The sequence below is a fragment of the Dromaius novaehollandiae genome, chromosome 19 (genome assembly GCF_036370855.1).
Source record: "Dromaius novaehollandiae isolate bDroNov1 chromosome 19, bDroNov1.hap1, whole genome shotgun sequence".
Lineage (NCBI taxonomy): Eukaryota > Metazoa > Chordata > Aves > Casuariiformes > Dromaiidae > Dromaius > Dromaius novaehollandiae.
This window is the reverse complement of record NC_088116.1, coordinates 4,332,155-4,347,058: the sequence shown is the minus strand read 5'-3', so window position 1 is coordinate 4,347,058 and position 14,904 is coordinate 4,332,155. Positions and strand designations below refer to the sequence as shown.

General features: G+C 39.9%; 1 protein-coding gene across 2 annotated transcripts in view; it reads right to left on the bottom strand.

Moving 5' to 3' along the window:
• Positions 1-13,937, bottom strand: part of TRIM37 (tripartite motif containing 37) — a 30,071-nt gene extending 16,134 nt beyond the window's left edge. For both annotated transcript variants that reach the window (XM_026101403.2, XM_026101404.2), the window contains exons 1-11: positions 13,641-13,937; positions 11,997-12,098; positions 11,399-11,439; positions 10,263-10,379; positions 8,950-9,037; positions 7,994-8,116; positions 6,441-6,564; positions 4,792-4,859; positions 2,423-2,547; positions 976-1,026; positions 472-553 (exon numbers count right to left, since the gene is read on the bottom strand). In XM_026101403.2, the coding sequence (XP_025957188.2) occupies positions 472-553; positions 976-1,026; positions 2,423-2,547; positions 4,792-4,859; positions 6,441-6,564; positions 7,994-8,116; positions 8,950-9,037; positions 10,263-10,379; positions 11,399-11,439; positions 11,997-12,098; positions 13,641-13,661 (942 nt within the window). In that variant the 5' untranslated portion in view covers positions 13,662-13,937. The remainder of the gene's footprint in view (positions 1-471; positions 554-975; positions 1,027-2,422; positions 2,548-4,791; positions 4,860-6,440; positions 6,565-7,993; positions 8,117-8,949; positions 9,038-10,262; positions 10,380-11,398; positions 11,440-11,996; positions 12,099-13,640) is intronic.
• Positions 13,938-14,904: the final 967 nt, after the last annotated feature.

Here is a 14,904-nt window from a genome sequence, read left to right as displayed (position 1 = left end):
CATCAACATTTCAGAAGTGGACAATCAGTAAAACAGCTTCCCCTTCAAACAATACTCTGTTCTCCTCCCAACTTCCAAAATAAGTACCGTTTATAAACATAAACATGGTAAGTTAATCTAGACTTCAGTTCTGCAAGAAGCACATTTAAACACTCATAAACAGACAAAAGAGTAAAAATATCTATTAAGGTTGCTATGATATGTTTATAAGACCCATTTTTAATTGCTTTTAAATTAGCCAGATTAACTGTACTGAGAATGCTCATGCTGAGTATCTGGAGGCATAGAGGGAATGCTCCAACGGTCACTGATCGACAATGGCAACCTTATTATGCTTTTTTTCATGCACCTTTTTATATACAACATCTCTTTTCTCATGAGAAGAATCTAACTGATGTTTCTTTACAGGACAAGCATGTTGTTTAAGTGTGTTGGATGAGGTAACAATTCTAGCTGAAGATATTAACTCACTGGATAAACTTTTAACCTCCAGCAAAGTCCTGACACTTGAAGAGGTGGACTGTAAACAGGATCTGCTCGCTGGCGCAATGTACTATTGAGAAAAAAGAAAAAAAATTGCTATTGAGAGAAAGCAAAACTCTCCAAAAAAGAGCAAGTTGTATATACACTTAGACTCTGGAACTGTCCTTGCTGCACAAAGAGCACCTAACAGCATGCGAGGCCCATGCAAAATGTTAAGTATCCATACAAATATATATATCCCTTGGAAAATCGTTCAATCTTTCAAAAGTTGTTCACTTTTATCAAGGAAAATCTTTTTAAACTATCAGTTGAACTGGGGTTAATTGTTGTTCACCTGGTGTATAGGAGATTTTGATTGAATTCCTGTTGCTTAGTTTGTATCTAGCAGTTTCAGAAGAGACTATTCAGTGTTTTAAACAATATTAAACATGAGCAGAAGAAACAGAAAGAGCTTACTGATATTCACAGTAATTTCTTAAGATACATTCTTACCTAAAGTTTTCCAAGACAAAGGTAGTTGAGTCATAGGCTGGAACCAATTCACTAAGAAAAAGAATACGTATATTAGAGTTGAATAACATCACATTAAAAATCCCAACTTTTGGACTCTTCAGAAGCATTTAAGATGATTTGGATCACTGAAATGCACTAAGGCTACACTTTATTTTTTCAGCACTTCTGAAAATTCCACTCATGAGCCTTTTCCCCAGCACCTCTGCATGTGATACCACATATCAAAGCAGACATTACAGTCAGAAAGGAAGAGCAGACAGTATTTAAAGATAGTTAAGAGGATTTGCCCCTTTGCCTGTCATGGCTAATAATCTCCTAACAGAGCAATTTTAATTGTAAAACTCTGATAGTTCTAGAAAGGATGAAACCGTTGCACAGCTGAAAGAACAAAGCTTCAGTGGTTCAGGTTTCAGAGCTTACTGCCATTGGAAAATGCATACTCAGCTTTAAACTCTCCTCAGAGAGACTTTTAAGTATTCTTTTCAGAAAAGACTTCAAGGTAATAGTTTTCAGATTGCACTTAAAAGCAAGGCAGACTGATATTTGCTAAAGAACACAAACCGATTTGAAGAAATCTTCTAAGATTTCTCATACTCTCAGCTTTATGGAGAAGCTTTGCAACCAGCTATCCTAAACTCTGACTTTTTCAGAACCCAGCACTAAAACCACTCTTTAGGAAAAGGAATTGTGTTAGAAAGTGATTTTGGCTATATCTTCTGAATTAAGGTAACCTGCAGAGGCATCTCATTAGAGCCTTGCAATTATACACTGAACGACCCCAATAATAAAAGAAAAAGGGCAAATCAGTAAACTAAGTGTAAAGAGAGAAATTTTTAGTCAGTTGGAGCCCAGTGTTCTGATTCCCCATCAGAAACTACAGATTTATAAAATAAGCTCTGCTGAAATAGAAAAGCCTATCGGTAGATGTTGTAAGAGAAGTTAAGCAATTCGCCATTTTCAGTGTATAAATCTGGACTCAAATTCAGTCACAGAAATCTAGTTTAACGCTGAGAAATGGAGATAATAATGCAACCCCATGGATTATCACCACCAATGCCTGCACGGCTGAGGAGCACGACCCCTCTTCACTAGAGGTGGAATTAGGGAATCTCTCTAGCAACTCGGCCACTTATTACTCATTCTTCCAAGCCCACATGTTAATATACAGCAGTACATCCCTGCCGTAGTTTTACAAAAGGCTTGCACATACCAACATCCAGCTACCTTCTAGAATCACCAGAACATCATCCTCCACACAATCAAAATCTGTCCTGTGAGACAATCTTCAGCAGTTCTGGAATTTTTTGTATAGTAATATGGGAAAGAGATAAAACTCTCCTCTAAGTTACATTTTTAAAAACAAACCAAACAATTCTAAAATAGCTTTCAAGTTCAAACTACGACACAGAGAAAAGACACTGCCTACCTTGTGAAGTCTGGAGGAACCGGAGTAGTGACAAATGAGGCCATGGGTTTCCGATGAACCTGCTGGAACATCATCAGGATCTCTGAGCTTTTGGATATCAACTCACTCTTACTACATGATCGTAACTGTATGAGGAAAAAAACAGAAAAAAATAAAAATCCCTCTGTCATTAGTAGAAACCATAGATTTTGACTGCATTTGTTTTGAAACAAACTAATTGCATATTAGAACACTGCCTGCCACAGCTTCAGAAAGATCACCCAGGATGCAATCCAAAAATTCAGTATTTCTCTTGAAACTGGCAGCTCTTAAGACTAAGAGTTTGCTATGATAGCTGATGGTCACCGCTTCTAAAATTTTTATTAAGAAATTAAAATGAATACTCTAGTTCTGTCTCACTCCAAAGGCTGCACAACGTATTTGGGAAGTCCTGAAGACTCTCTCAACTTCTAATATGAAAATCACAGCATCTACTATGTACTTCGCTTAGATCTAAAAGATTTATGTATAAATATGCCTGATTAATACCAAGTCACACCTTTTACTGTGCTTAGACAACAATAGCAGAGTAAATCAACCTGGAAATGAAGCTTAATTAGATACTGGAATAATTTGTTCAATACATCACGATGTGGTAAGACAAGCTCGCCTGACCTTAGACAGTCCTTTTACATTTTAGTTATTTCTTTACTGCCTCATTGCCAAGTGCTATACTTTGTTGTTGTCATTTGTTCAAGTGAATTTCGACAAAGCAAAGAGCATGTATTATCTTAAATAGAAGGCCATGAAAATGCCTTTAAATCTACTTCATTCCAGATGGCCTACAGGACCAAGCATAACAACAGAAGTCTTTTCAAAATCTGAAGGTTCAAGCGGTAATGAGTACTTTTGAACAAATCTAATGTTATAAGTTCCTGGAATAGCTACCACTGTATATTTTAAATCTCTTTACTACAGGAGACAAAGCTATTCTGCTTCTCACTTATAGTTTAAACACTGGAAAAATGTATCTTACACTTACTGTTCAAGCTTTCTGCCAAACTTAAGTGAGATTAGTATGTACGTAAAAAACACATATTTGTTGTAAATTCTTTGAATAGTTCTATTACTTCCCCCATAAGAACATGAAAGTCAAAGCCTCTCTTAACAAAGTCATATGTAATGACTTTAAACATGTCGAGGTCTACACAGTTGCCAAACGTCTGCATCTTCACAGAAGCTTTTTAGTTAGCAAGCTTTTCCTCGTATTTTGGAGGGAAAAGTCTTGCTTCTCTAGTACCAATTTGTTATTATTTCAATGATTTTTCTACAGAAGAGAAGACGAACTGCAGAGTTACATATGCACTAGCACCACTGTTCAGAAAGATACAGAAGGTCCTCATTTGGGTTGCAATGTAAAAAAAAAAAGTAATTCTTGAATGAGCTATAAACAAAGGGCGCTCAAACAGCAAAAAAAAAGAGCTGACGCACAGCACGCAGAAGCATTCACCCACCTGACCTCTACAATTCCTCGACACGACATTCTATTATGGGTATAAAATAAATAACTTAAGTGCAAGGAGAGCACAATAATCCCTGCTCAGGTAATGAAGTCAACTTAGCATTTTTATTGAAACAAAAGTAGTGGAGGGGAATGAAGAAGGAATACAAAACAAGAAGCATAACTCAAAAAGAATGTTTTCCTCCCCTCTCCTTCCAGAAGTTTTGGTTTTTTCCCCCTGCCAGAAACCTAAGATGCCACATTCTGCTGAAAGAAAATTACTGGATGCAGTAACACTTGTGGGGGAAAAAAAAAACAAAACAACAAAACTGCCATTTGCTCAGAGCAAGCAGAAATTGTTCAGGGCAAGTACAGTCAGCCTCTGCAGAATTTGAATATTCCATTTACAAAAGCCAAACTTGTGTTGCTAGGGAAAAAAAAAAAAAAGAAAAGAAAAAAATTATAACATATCAACTTCTTGGAGAGGCAGATGGATAGGACTAAAAGAACTAGAACCATTTCAGTTTTCCTCAATAGCATGAAGTGAAACATGACATTTTTGTTTATTCTCCATTTATAGCCACCACTATTCATAGGCTGTTGGCAGCTGCAAAACTGACAGGAATTACCCACATGGTCCAAATGCTAAGCTAACTTAAATGCACAACTGTGCAACTTTACATGATATCGCTAGTAATCCCTCCACTAGTTTTTCAAGCAACAGAAGAGAGCACCTTTCATTATTTCTAGAAGACTTGCTTTTAAGAAGAAATCATATAACCTAAAGCCACTTAAAGAGACAGAAATAGTCTATCAATTAAGAGTTAAAAAAGGCTGACTGATGATGTGTCTATACAACTTTCAACATTTCAACTCTTTTCATAATCACCTGATGTTCTACTTCCTGCAGCAGGGATTCCAGAAGTTCTGTTTCTTGGGTAAGTGATGTCTTTTGACCTGTTTAAAGGAAAGGAAGATAAAAGACGTACTTGCTGGATTTTAAGAAATTTAGCTTTTTTTCCTGGAAGCTGCCCCAAAACCTAATAAGGTAAAGGATTTCTAAATATACCAAGGTTGACTGAGAAAGCATTTCAAAAGCAAGCCTACATTTTTAATTAGAGCTGTAGCGAAGAAATCACCTGAGGTTTAAGTCAGTAATGAAATATTCTTTGTGTCCCAGAAATAAGGTTTTTTTTTTGTTTCGGGGTGCTTTTTTGGACAAAAAAGCAGGTTTGACTTCACTGAACTTGCTCTCATCCAGCCAAGTCTCTCTTTTATATTAACTGACATTTATCTCTTAAAATCCACCATTTCTCTTGTTCTTTGATGTTTAAGGATTTTTTTCCTTAAAGACGAACAAAGAATATTTAAAAGTGTTTGTGCATTCCAACTGACGTTCAGACTGTGACAAGAAAGAATAAAAACTTAAGACACATGTCTGTTTTCTGTAATGGGGATTTGAAATCTTTGTTTCTATCATGCTTTAAGTACCTGAAGAGCATTTGGCAGTCTTCAGGAAAAAGGTGCTACATGTACAACATGTTAATCTGTACATACCAAATAACAAAGACATTCTAGAATGGCTTTCAGACTGATCTTCAATCAGTACACAACAAAACAAATCTTGCAACTGATTACTGTATTCAGTATAGGCATAAGTATATGCAAGACTCCTAGATTCATCCTAAAGCATGCATTTTAAATACTGATGTGAATTTGAAGAGGAACCTGAACTATGTCTGATATACATACATATATATATACACACATATAATAATATGTAAATATTATTATAAAATAATAAAAAAAAATTTAACGGGAAGGAACTATGAGAATAAATGTAAGCATCCTCAAAACCAAGTACATTTTCCAGGCATGCATGTGTCAGGGGTTGGAGGGGAGGATTTCAAGTACCAGAAATAAGTTTACAGCACAGCTATTATTCCTTTACTTTTATTTTTGAGAAAAGCTGATAGATACAAGGTCAATGATTTATTTATTTGTGCACTTTGATCTACTGGTTGTGTACCTCGCAAAACTAAGGTCACAAGCATAACATTTCAGGAGTGTCTAAAGAAACTGATATCCCAAAAGAAGTCACCTTTATTACATGCTTCTACCGATGCATTTAAGAAAGTGAAAGCATACGTGGAAAAATACAAGGCACAGAGGCTAAATAAGTTGAGGAATATAATCTAGATCTCCTGACTTCACCTGCTATCCTATTCATTGAAAGCTGTCTATTCACCTAAAATCTTTAAAAAAAAATGTTGCTTCTGCAAGCTTCAATATCTGTAAGCGTACCACCTATCTTCTCACTTATGTTATACCAAAGGAGAGCTAAAGTGACTAGCCTCAGGCTAGCAACAGCATCAGGAACCAAAGTAGCAGCTCCAATTCCAGATGCCCATACAGTTTCCTGGCTTAATGCTGAAAAGTGTGCAAGGAGTCATACTCCTAGGGAAAAAAAGTTCATCAACAGATTTACACATTATTGATATATTGTTCCCACTCATAATAGATGAGGCAAATACATACCCATTAATGTTATAAGCTTATTCTTCAGCTGAGTGTCTAACCGGGCAATCATCATCTCCACTGCATTTCTGATCTCCCGAACTCGTTCATCCTTTGCACTGCGCACTGCCTCCACATTCCTCTCCTAAAACAGGATTCGGAAAGAACACGTACAAAAAGAAAGCCTGCAAACTTCTGCACATCTTTTAACTCACTTTACATGTTGACTCCACTCTCTCAGAGCAGGGAGATGACTAGACAGGCTCCTGAAGCCCGCCTCCACCCCAGCCCTATTTTTTCTATTGGAGGCGAGGTGGGGGGAGGAATATCTGGTCTTACAGAAGCTCTCATGTTTAGAATGAGAAAACAGGGACTTATTTTTAGACAGTCTGTACTGCACTCTACTCCTGATGTCAGTCTAAATACTTCATTATTACCTTGTAAATACCTTTCCACTTTTAATGAATAAGAAGTGTGCCCTCTGGTGGGTGACCAAAGGTTAACAATAAAGTTTGAACAACATTTTCTCATTACAGAGACATTTGCCATATGGAGACTTTTCAGTATCAAAATTCATAAATACAACTACCAGTTTCTCTTCTGTAACTAGAAGAGCATAGAGAAGTTACTTTGTTGGTAACAGCAATGATATGATTTAAACTGTGCCCTTCATCCTTGAGTGATCCTCAAAATACTTTACAAATACTTAAAGTAACCTGCTTGGTGATGTAACGTGGTTACATTTGAGCTGAGGCAGAGCTAACCTACCAGTACATGCTGCAAACAAATACATGAACAATACTGTAGCCAAGAACCATAAAAGAAACTTGTTTACAAATAGGATGCATCTATGCAGTACATCTGGAATATATTTTATTTGCACAATGACTACATAATAAATGGCCCAGTATTCAGCACATCTTTCCTAGAATACAAAATCCATATTGCTTTGTTGGAACTTCAACTGAAACCACCACAGCCAAACTTGTCAGATATATGGGGACTTCTGGCACATATACCACCATGGGGAGGAAAAAGGTGGCACCAGGTCTAGGCAGTGAACTGCTTTATCGAGTATAGCCCCTCTTGTGGGCTCAGATATACTCTTAGTTTATTTTCCTAAGGGAAGAAAAATAAGCTAGGCTAGAATAAAGCATTTTTATACTGGTTTAGCCATACTCAAGCACAAGAGACTGCATTCTATTACAAGTGTTTACAAAAATACATCTCTCAAAGAATTGCACAACTCTAGCTTTTAGATAGCATATACCCAAAGAAAAATTTCCTGCTAGCTAACTTACATGTCTTTTTCTGGCTGGCAGCTACAAAAGCAGTATCAAGACTGTGCTGATCTTTCCATAAGTTATAATAAGAGTATCAAGAGCACAACTAAGAAGTGAAAACATCTCTCTATGGGATGATCTGATTACCTTCACAGAAGTAACAGCACACAGGTACAGAAAACATCATGATTGTATGAAACAGTATACCCTTTCCATTTCCCACTTCACAGTTATCCTTTGACAAGGGCACACTGCAGGAAAACCTAAGGTTTTCATTGATTAATTTCTTACCACTTCTTGTACTAAACTGATCAATTCCATGAGTCTTCTCCTGAGCTTTGCCACTTCTTCATTTACTTTTGTTACATGCTGCTCATAGATTTCTGCCAGTGGCTTAAAAGTATGTCCTCCGTGCTGTTAAAAAAGGAGGGGGAGGAGGAAAGGGATGTTGAATATAGTTTCAACTTTATTCCACTCCTATTAAATTATAGAAAGAGAGGGGAAGAAGGACTCCTAGTATATCACTCCGTTTGGAAAAGTTCCAAAGCAGATTGTATGTAGGAAGTCTGTCTTTCACTTCCTTTCATAAGAAGTCATGAATTTGGCTTTCATATCAAAACTTCCTGTCAAGAGTTATTTAGAGTCTGAGCAGTCATCCAAAAATAAATCACTTTATTCACTGTGCATATCTTAAACAAATCAAAGATAGAATTTTTTTTAATTAAAAACACCCTTCCCAAACAAAAACAGCATACTGTTTTAGCTACGTTCAACCACTTATATTTCAAGGCATGACAGCCATCTCTCCTCAAAATACTGAACTGAAAGGATAATAAAGAGCATGGTGAAGTGTTTTACTAATACAGCTTTGATGATAGTCAAGATAACTGCCCATGTTATTTAAATTACACAAGTTTTATCCCTATTCTCAGAAAGATCTCTTTCTTTGCACATAACGTTCCCATTGCCATCTTCAGTTTGTCTAAAGTATCATGAAATTCGTAACAAGGAAGATAATTCTGTCCTCCTTTCACCACGAAATTCAACTTGCTTCTGTAGCTAATAACAGAAGATACTGCTTTTCAAACCCAAAGTTCAGATAAATTTTTATGCACATACAACAACTACAGTATTTGCATGGCAATTCAACAGCCATATCAACAGTTTCACGATGATTCCATTTCTTCAAATACTCTAACACAACACGGTCTCCTGTTGTAACATAACGTATGCAAGTATCTTCTCACCATTCCTCCCCAAAGCGCACACTGGTGGCAGATACACTTCTTACAAGTCCAGCAGAATACACTAAGCTTTTCATGATGGTTTTCACACCTTAAACAAAGAATAAACACAAACCATCAGCAGAAAATAGCCAGAAATTTTCTGTGAATAAGTATTCTGTAAGAATACTTATAGTCAATTCGAAATCTTTTGTAAAATAAATGCTGTTCTTAGTATCCTCTCAATGTTTGTGAGAGTTACAGAGAAAGTTCATTAATAAAATTGGGTTTACACCCAGCAGACAGAGGATATCATCACTGAAGCTGGCTTGAAATTCTCGAAGTTCGTTTCTCACACCATTAAAACACCAGCCTGAAACTGAAATCTGCAACTGAAAGCAACCACAGAGCACCGCCTCATAAGCTTTTTGGCCAAACTGACACTTATAGGTCCTTAAACTGCATCAGTCAACAAACTGAACATAGACCAGACGAGACCTCCAGCACGTCTCTCCCTTTCGCCTCCACGAGGTTTCAGAAATTAGGGAGGAGGCAGGTATGGAGCATGTAATTAGTCCCTGTCCATCGTTCAATGCTTCTGCTCACTCTTTTCTTCTCCAAATCTTCAGAATATGTCTCAAAAGACAAAATAGCACTGGCAATAGAATAAAACCAGAAGAAAAGCCTGAAAGAGAGTATCAGTAGTTGTTCCTAGGAAGAGAATATATCAGAAAACACAGGACACTCCAAAGACAAGGAAGGAGAATGAACAGCAGTAACAGAGCAACAGAAGTGCTTTCAGCATAGAGTTTATGTATTTGCTTTGCTTTATAGCAGGGCTTATCAATTACATTTTCAAAAGGGACTAGAAGGCATCTTCTTAGAGCAGGAAAACCTTACTTTTATGTGCTGAGATACCAAATCAGCACCCACAATCTTAATGGTACTCCCAAATGAAGAAGGCATTGAGAAAAGACTTTTGCTTTAGATGTACAGTTCCTAAGAAAGGCTATGAGCCATATGTATCACCAACTTTCATCTTTCCCATCTTCCTCATTTAAAACATACTGGACTCAAACTAGACCTAGTATAGTTTTCTAGGCAAAGACAGTTAAGACCTTTTCTCATTGCTACTAAGTATGACAGAAATAAACTCCAACTTTTAGTCAGACAGTGAGAAACAGCACTGCTTTTGTCTGTTAAAAGTTAGAGCATGCTGTTGCTTAAGTAATCAAAAATTACCAGCTTGGTCCCTGATTTTAAAATGAGCTGGACTGAAATGCCCACTCATATAAGACAAACTCCAAAACCCTTTGTATGAAAAATGTTCCATTTACTTGTCTTTTTCATTTTCTTCATGCTTGGTGAGATTGCACAGTTGAAGCGTATCAAGTTGTTGCGTGACCTCTTCTGCCCAACGACAGTTCACCAGCTCTCGTAGCTGCAGCGGGGCTCTGCAAGAAGCATTGCTGAAGTTAGAGCAAAAACACAGCTCCAGGAACACAAATGAAAGCAGCAATGAAAACTGATTCATCTCATCAGAAAAGTCACAGGCAAAAGCAGAGATACCGAAGATGAAGCTAGAGTGGTGATTTCAGAAAAACAGGTTAGAAACGTGATGTTTTAAGTTGATTTGCTTTTATTATGTAAAAACAATGACAAAAAATAGGTACATGAGGAACCCAAGAACTATTCCCAGATTTGTTAACAGACTGCTGGATAACACTGGGCAAATCATTTCATTGCTCAGGGCTTCAATTTCTCCCACTATTCAACCGTCTCCATGGTAACGCTTCAGTTCCCCCCTTGTAAGATGTAGATATATTTACTTCCTGTAAATCATTTTAGACCCATTGATTAAATACTTTAAAAACTGAATATTAAGTTCTGCACAAATGGTTGGTTGTTTTAAATACCTCCCCTCCCATTGGAGAAAAAATCTCCTCCCTTCCACTGGAAATGTATTTTTGGTCTATATTCAAGAACTAGAATTGCTAAGGGGTGCCAGGGCTTGGGGGTAGGGGAAAAGGACTGTTTAGCATTTATAAAAAACAGTTTTTTAAAACTCTCAGACACTCTGCAACACAAAGTAAGTCTCACAAATTATAGACACAGACCTAAAAAAAAGTATGTTTCAGTCTGAAAATTAAGTTTCTGCTCTCTGAATCTTGCAAGAAGAATATGAAGATTTCTAAGAGTAATACCTTCTAGTTTTTCTTATTAGATCAACTATATACATTAAAAACAGTGGTGTAACAAGGTAAGAACAAAGATATTGCATAGTTTGTCACAAAACTAGAACATATTTTAAAATAAGTATTATACTAGTTTAAGTTTGTATAGTATATTACAGGCAGTTTTCAAAAAAATCAAACTTAAAACTTTTGTGACACTTAGGAAAAGACAACTCATAACTAACAGGACAGAATACCCAATGTCTGATAATTTATTTCTGATTTTAAAAGTATCTTACCTACAGTGAGGGCACTGAGCTCTTTGTTCAGTCAGCCAACGCTATAGAGAAAGGAGAAACTTTTTAAAAATGAGACTGTGAGAAGTGCAAGCAAGCTACCTTTTACTGTTAATTCGGTTACTTTTATTACAGTCTTCTTGTCATACCAGGTTGGTAATTATTTTCAAAATGTATTTAACAGTGTTAAGACAACTCCAAGATGACAGGAGATGTTATGACCTTTTAGCGTTCCATACTGGCATCTGAAACATCAGTATTTGCTTTCTGCTCCAACTTCCTCCTCCATCCATATGGATATCACTGATTCTCAAGAGATCTTAAAAAAGGGGCCATTATACGCCTGTTCCTTAAAAGCAATTCTTCCAGATAATCACTATAATTAGCACTACTGTATATAATGCACAGCCTGCCTAGTCTTTCTCAGGGTGTCATAAAAAGCTTTTGAAAGGGAAAATAAAGAGCATAGAGGAAGAAAAAGGAATCCTCAGAATCCCCAGTAAGGGGGCAGGAAAAGAGCAAGAATGTGTTCTTAAGACCAGTACTTCTGATTTTTTAAGTTTATACATTTGCAAGAATAGATTATGATAAGCAAACTCACCCGAATACAACTGAAACAACATAGCTTGGAGCAATGGGGACACAGACGTGCATCACGCAATTTCTCCATACAAATAAAACATCGGAATACTTCAGCAATGCTCTGCAAAGGTTAGATTAATGCTATTGTTATGCCACACACTTCATAGTAGAGTTCCATTTGTTTTCTAGGCAGAATGCCAGGTCTAATAAATAGAGTCCTATTCCAAATACATTGCATCTCAGAGTAGGTTACCAACTCAAACATCATGGCTCTCTTCCTCACCTCCTTTTACATCCCACCAGCACTCAGTATCCATTTTAAAACACTAGTCATCTTTTAGGAGTAGTTTCCTTGTTCGGTTTATCTTTTACCAAGTAGGCATTTCTGTAGCCAAGAGATATTATTCCTACTCATATCCACACGGTTAACACTTGCCAGAAACAACTGTGCTATACATGCACATTCTCAGCCTATGAATTTCAATGTACTGGCATTAAACTAATTCAAAGATATATTCTGTATGATATATACAGGTACTTAATGTTAACTAGGAGGGTTGAATTGGACAGGTTATTTTTTTGACTTTAGGTCTACCATTAGCATTAGCTCCACAATTTCTCTGCCCCCCTCACCAGTTAATCTTGGGCAATAAAAATGTGGTTTAATATACTGCTTTACTATACCTGTTCCAACACAGAGGCTATTTGTTCTAGAATACAAACCACCTCATCTGTCTCCATTCCCCAAAACAGAAAAGTATTTCAAAATGTCAGACAATACTTGCTTGCCCACTGATGGATTTTTCACTGATAAAGATTTTCTAAATATAGACTGTACGACTTTCTATAAGACACGTTCTAAAAAAACCAGTAAGTTTTGGAAAGTCTTGCAGCCTGTATCATATAGGAGTTAGATTCCTTCTGGCCTTAACTATAGAACTGCCAAAGATTCTTTAACCCCAAAGTTAAAACTATAACCAGGACAAGGTGAGACATATGGTCAATTTACGGATATCACAGTATCTCCTGTATCTTCTTTAATGGCTGCAAAACCAAATGGATGCATTTGCAGGAAACTACACATGAAGGATTTGAAAGACCTTATCTGTGCGGCTGCTGTCAGTGGCACAGCAAGGCACACAAGGTGTCCGCGTCCCTCCTCTCACAGCGCTCTGCCCTCGCACATGCCAAAAGGGGTTCCGCCAGTGCCGGGGTCTCCATCCCCCTGGGGACGGGCACCCGCCACGCTCCCCCAACGCCTTCCCTAGCCCAGGCTGGGTGGAGTAACCGTGCCGCCTACAAGCGCCACCGCCTCGCGACCGGCCCCCTTTCCACCCGGATCGCCGCCGCCGCACGCAGGAGAGGCCCGCTGAGGGGCCCGCCCGCTCCTCCGTGCCGCGGCCGGCGCTGCCCGCTGCGGAGCTGCCATCTGCTCTCTGCCTCTCGCGCCGCTCGGCCGCTCTCCCCTCACGGAGCGGGGCGGAAGCCATCGGAGCCCCCGCGCCGCCAGCCAGGCCCGGCAGCGCGGCGGGATGCGCTGCCCCGTCTCCCCGGAGAGGCCCGGCGCCGCCGCTCGCCGCCCCCGCCGCGGGAGAGGGAGATGCGCACCTGGGCCGGCGGCGCCTCCCCCCTCGCGGCCGCCAACCGCCGCCCAACGGCTCACCTCCACGCTCTGCTCGTCCATGGCCGCGGCTCTGCCGGCGGCGGAGCGTCTCCGCGGCCCCTCTCCGCGCAGCACGTCCCCGCCGCAGTGCCCGGGGGGGGGGGGGAATAAAGGCGGGGGGAATAAAGGCGGGGGGAATGCGGGGGGGTGCGGGAGCCGCCGGGGCAGGCTGTGCCACAGCGCCGCGCACCCCCTACGTGCCGGCCATGTTCGCCGGGGCGCGCGGGCAGCTCCGCCCTGCGGCGGCGCGAGCGGCCCCTCTCTCGCGCCCGGCCCGCCGCGCCGCAGCGCGCATGCGCCGCCCGCTCGCCCCCCCCCCCCCCTCCGCGCCCGCAAGGGGCGGGGCCGCACCGCCTCGCTGCGCGCGGCCGTTGAGGGGCTGCTTCCCCCACCCCCCGCCGGGGTCCTGTCAGACATTAACGCGCACGACTGGCAATCCCGAAACCTGCCCCAAATACAAAATGAACGAAAAACCCCTTCACCTACCGGGCAGACAGGGCACCGCTCTAACTCCTACAGCGGTCTGAACAAAACTCCCTGCCGTTGTTGCAAAAGAAACACCCTCCTGAACGCACCCGTTTCTATCCAGGTTCAAAGTTGGCAATCCTCTTGTAACCATCATCTGGGTACACAGGACCATTCTTCAAAACGGACAAGTACGCTGGATGTTGACACAAATTTTTCGCTTAGAAGACAGTCATTATTTGACAGTGAAGGGAAAAAAATGTTACTAGTATAATATATCAAGGTATAGAAGGGATTCAGTGCTTGAAAAGAGCTGCTTGTGAATACAGAGTGCTGTGTTGATCGCTGCACTTCTGTAGGGTAAGGATTTTCCTTGAAGCGTTGGCTTTGATTTTGGGATTGTCTCTTTCTATATTGCAGTACTGAACAAAAATTAAGACTCACAGAGGCAATTCTGTTGCATGGGCACAAACTGAAAGACAGGGAATTCCATTTAAACATGATAAAACTTTTTTTACTGTAAGAGTGGTGAAACACTGGAACAGGTTGCCCAGAGAGGGTGTGACGTCTTGGAGACACTCAACCTTGGAGACACTCAAAACACAACTGGATGTGACCCAGAGCAACCTGTAGTTGCAACCTGCTCTGAGCAGGGGGGTTGGATCAGACAATCTCCAGAGATCCCGTCCAACCTCAGCTGTTCTGTGATCCTGTAGTTTCACTGGGCTGTAACAAAGACAGTGCACATCTAAGGAAAACAAAAAGGGTCAGGGCCGGCAGTCATTTAAAAAGTAAATAA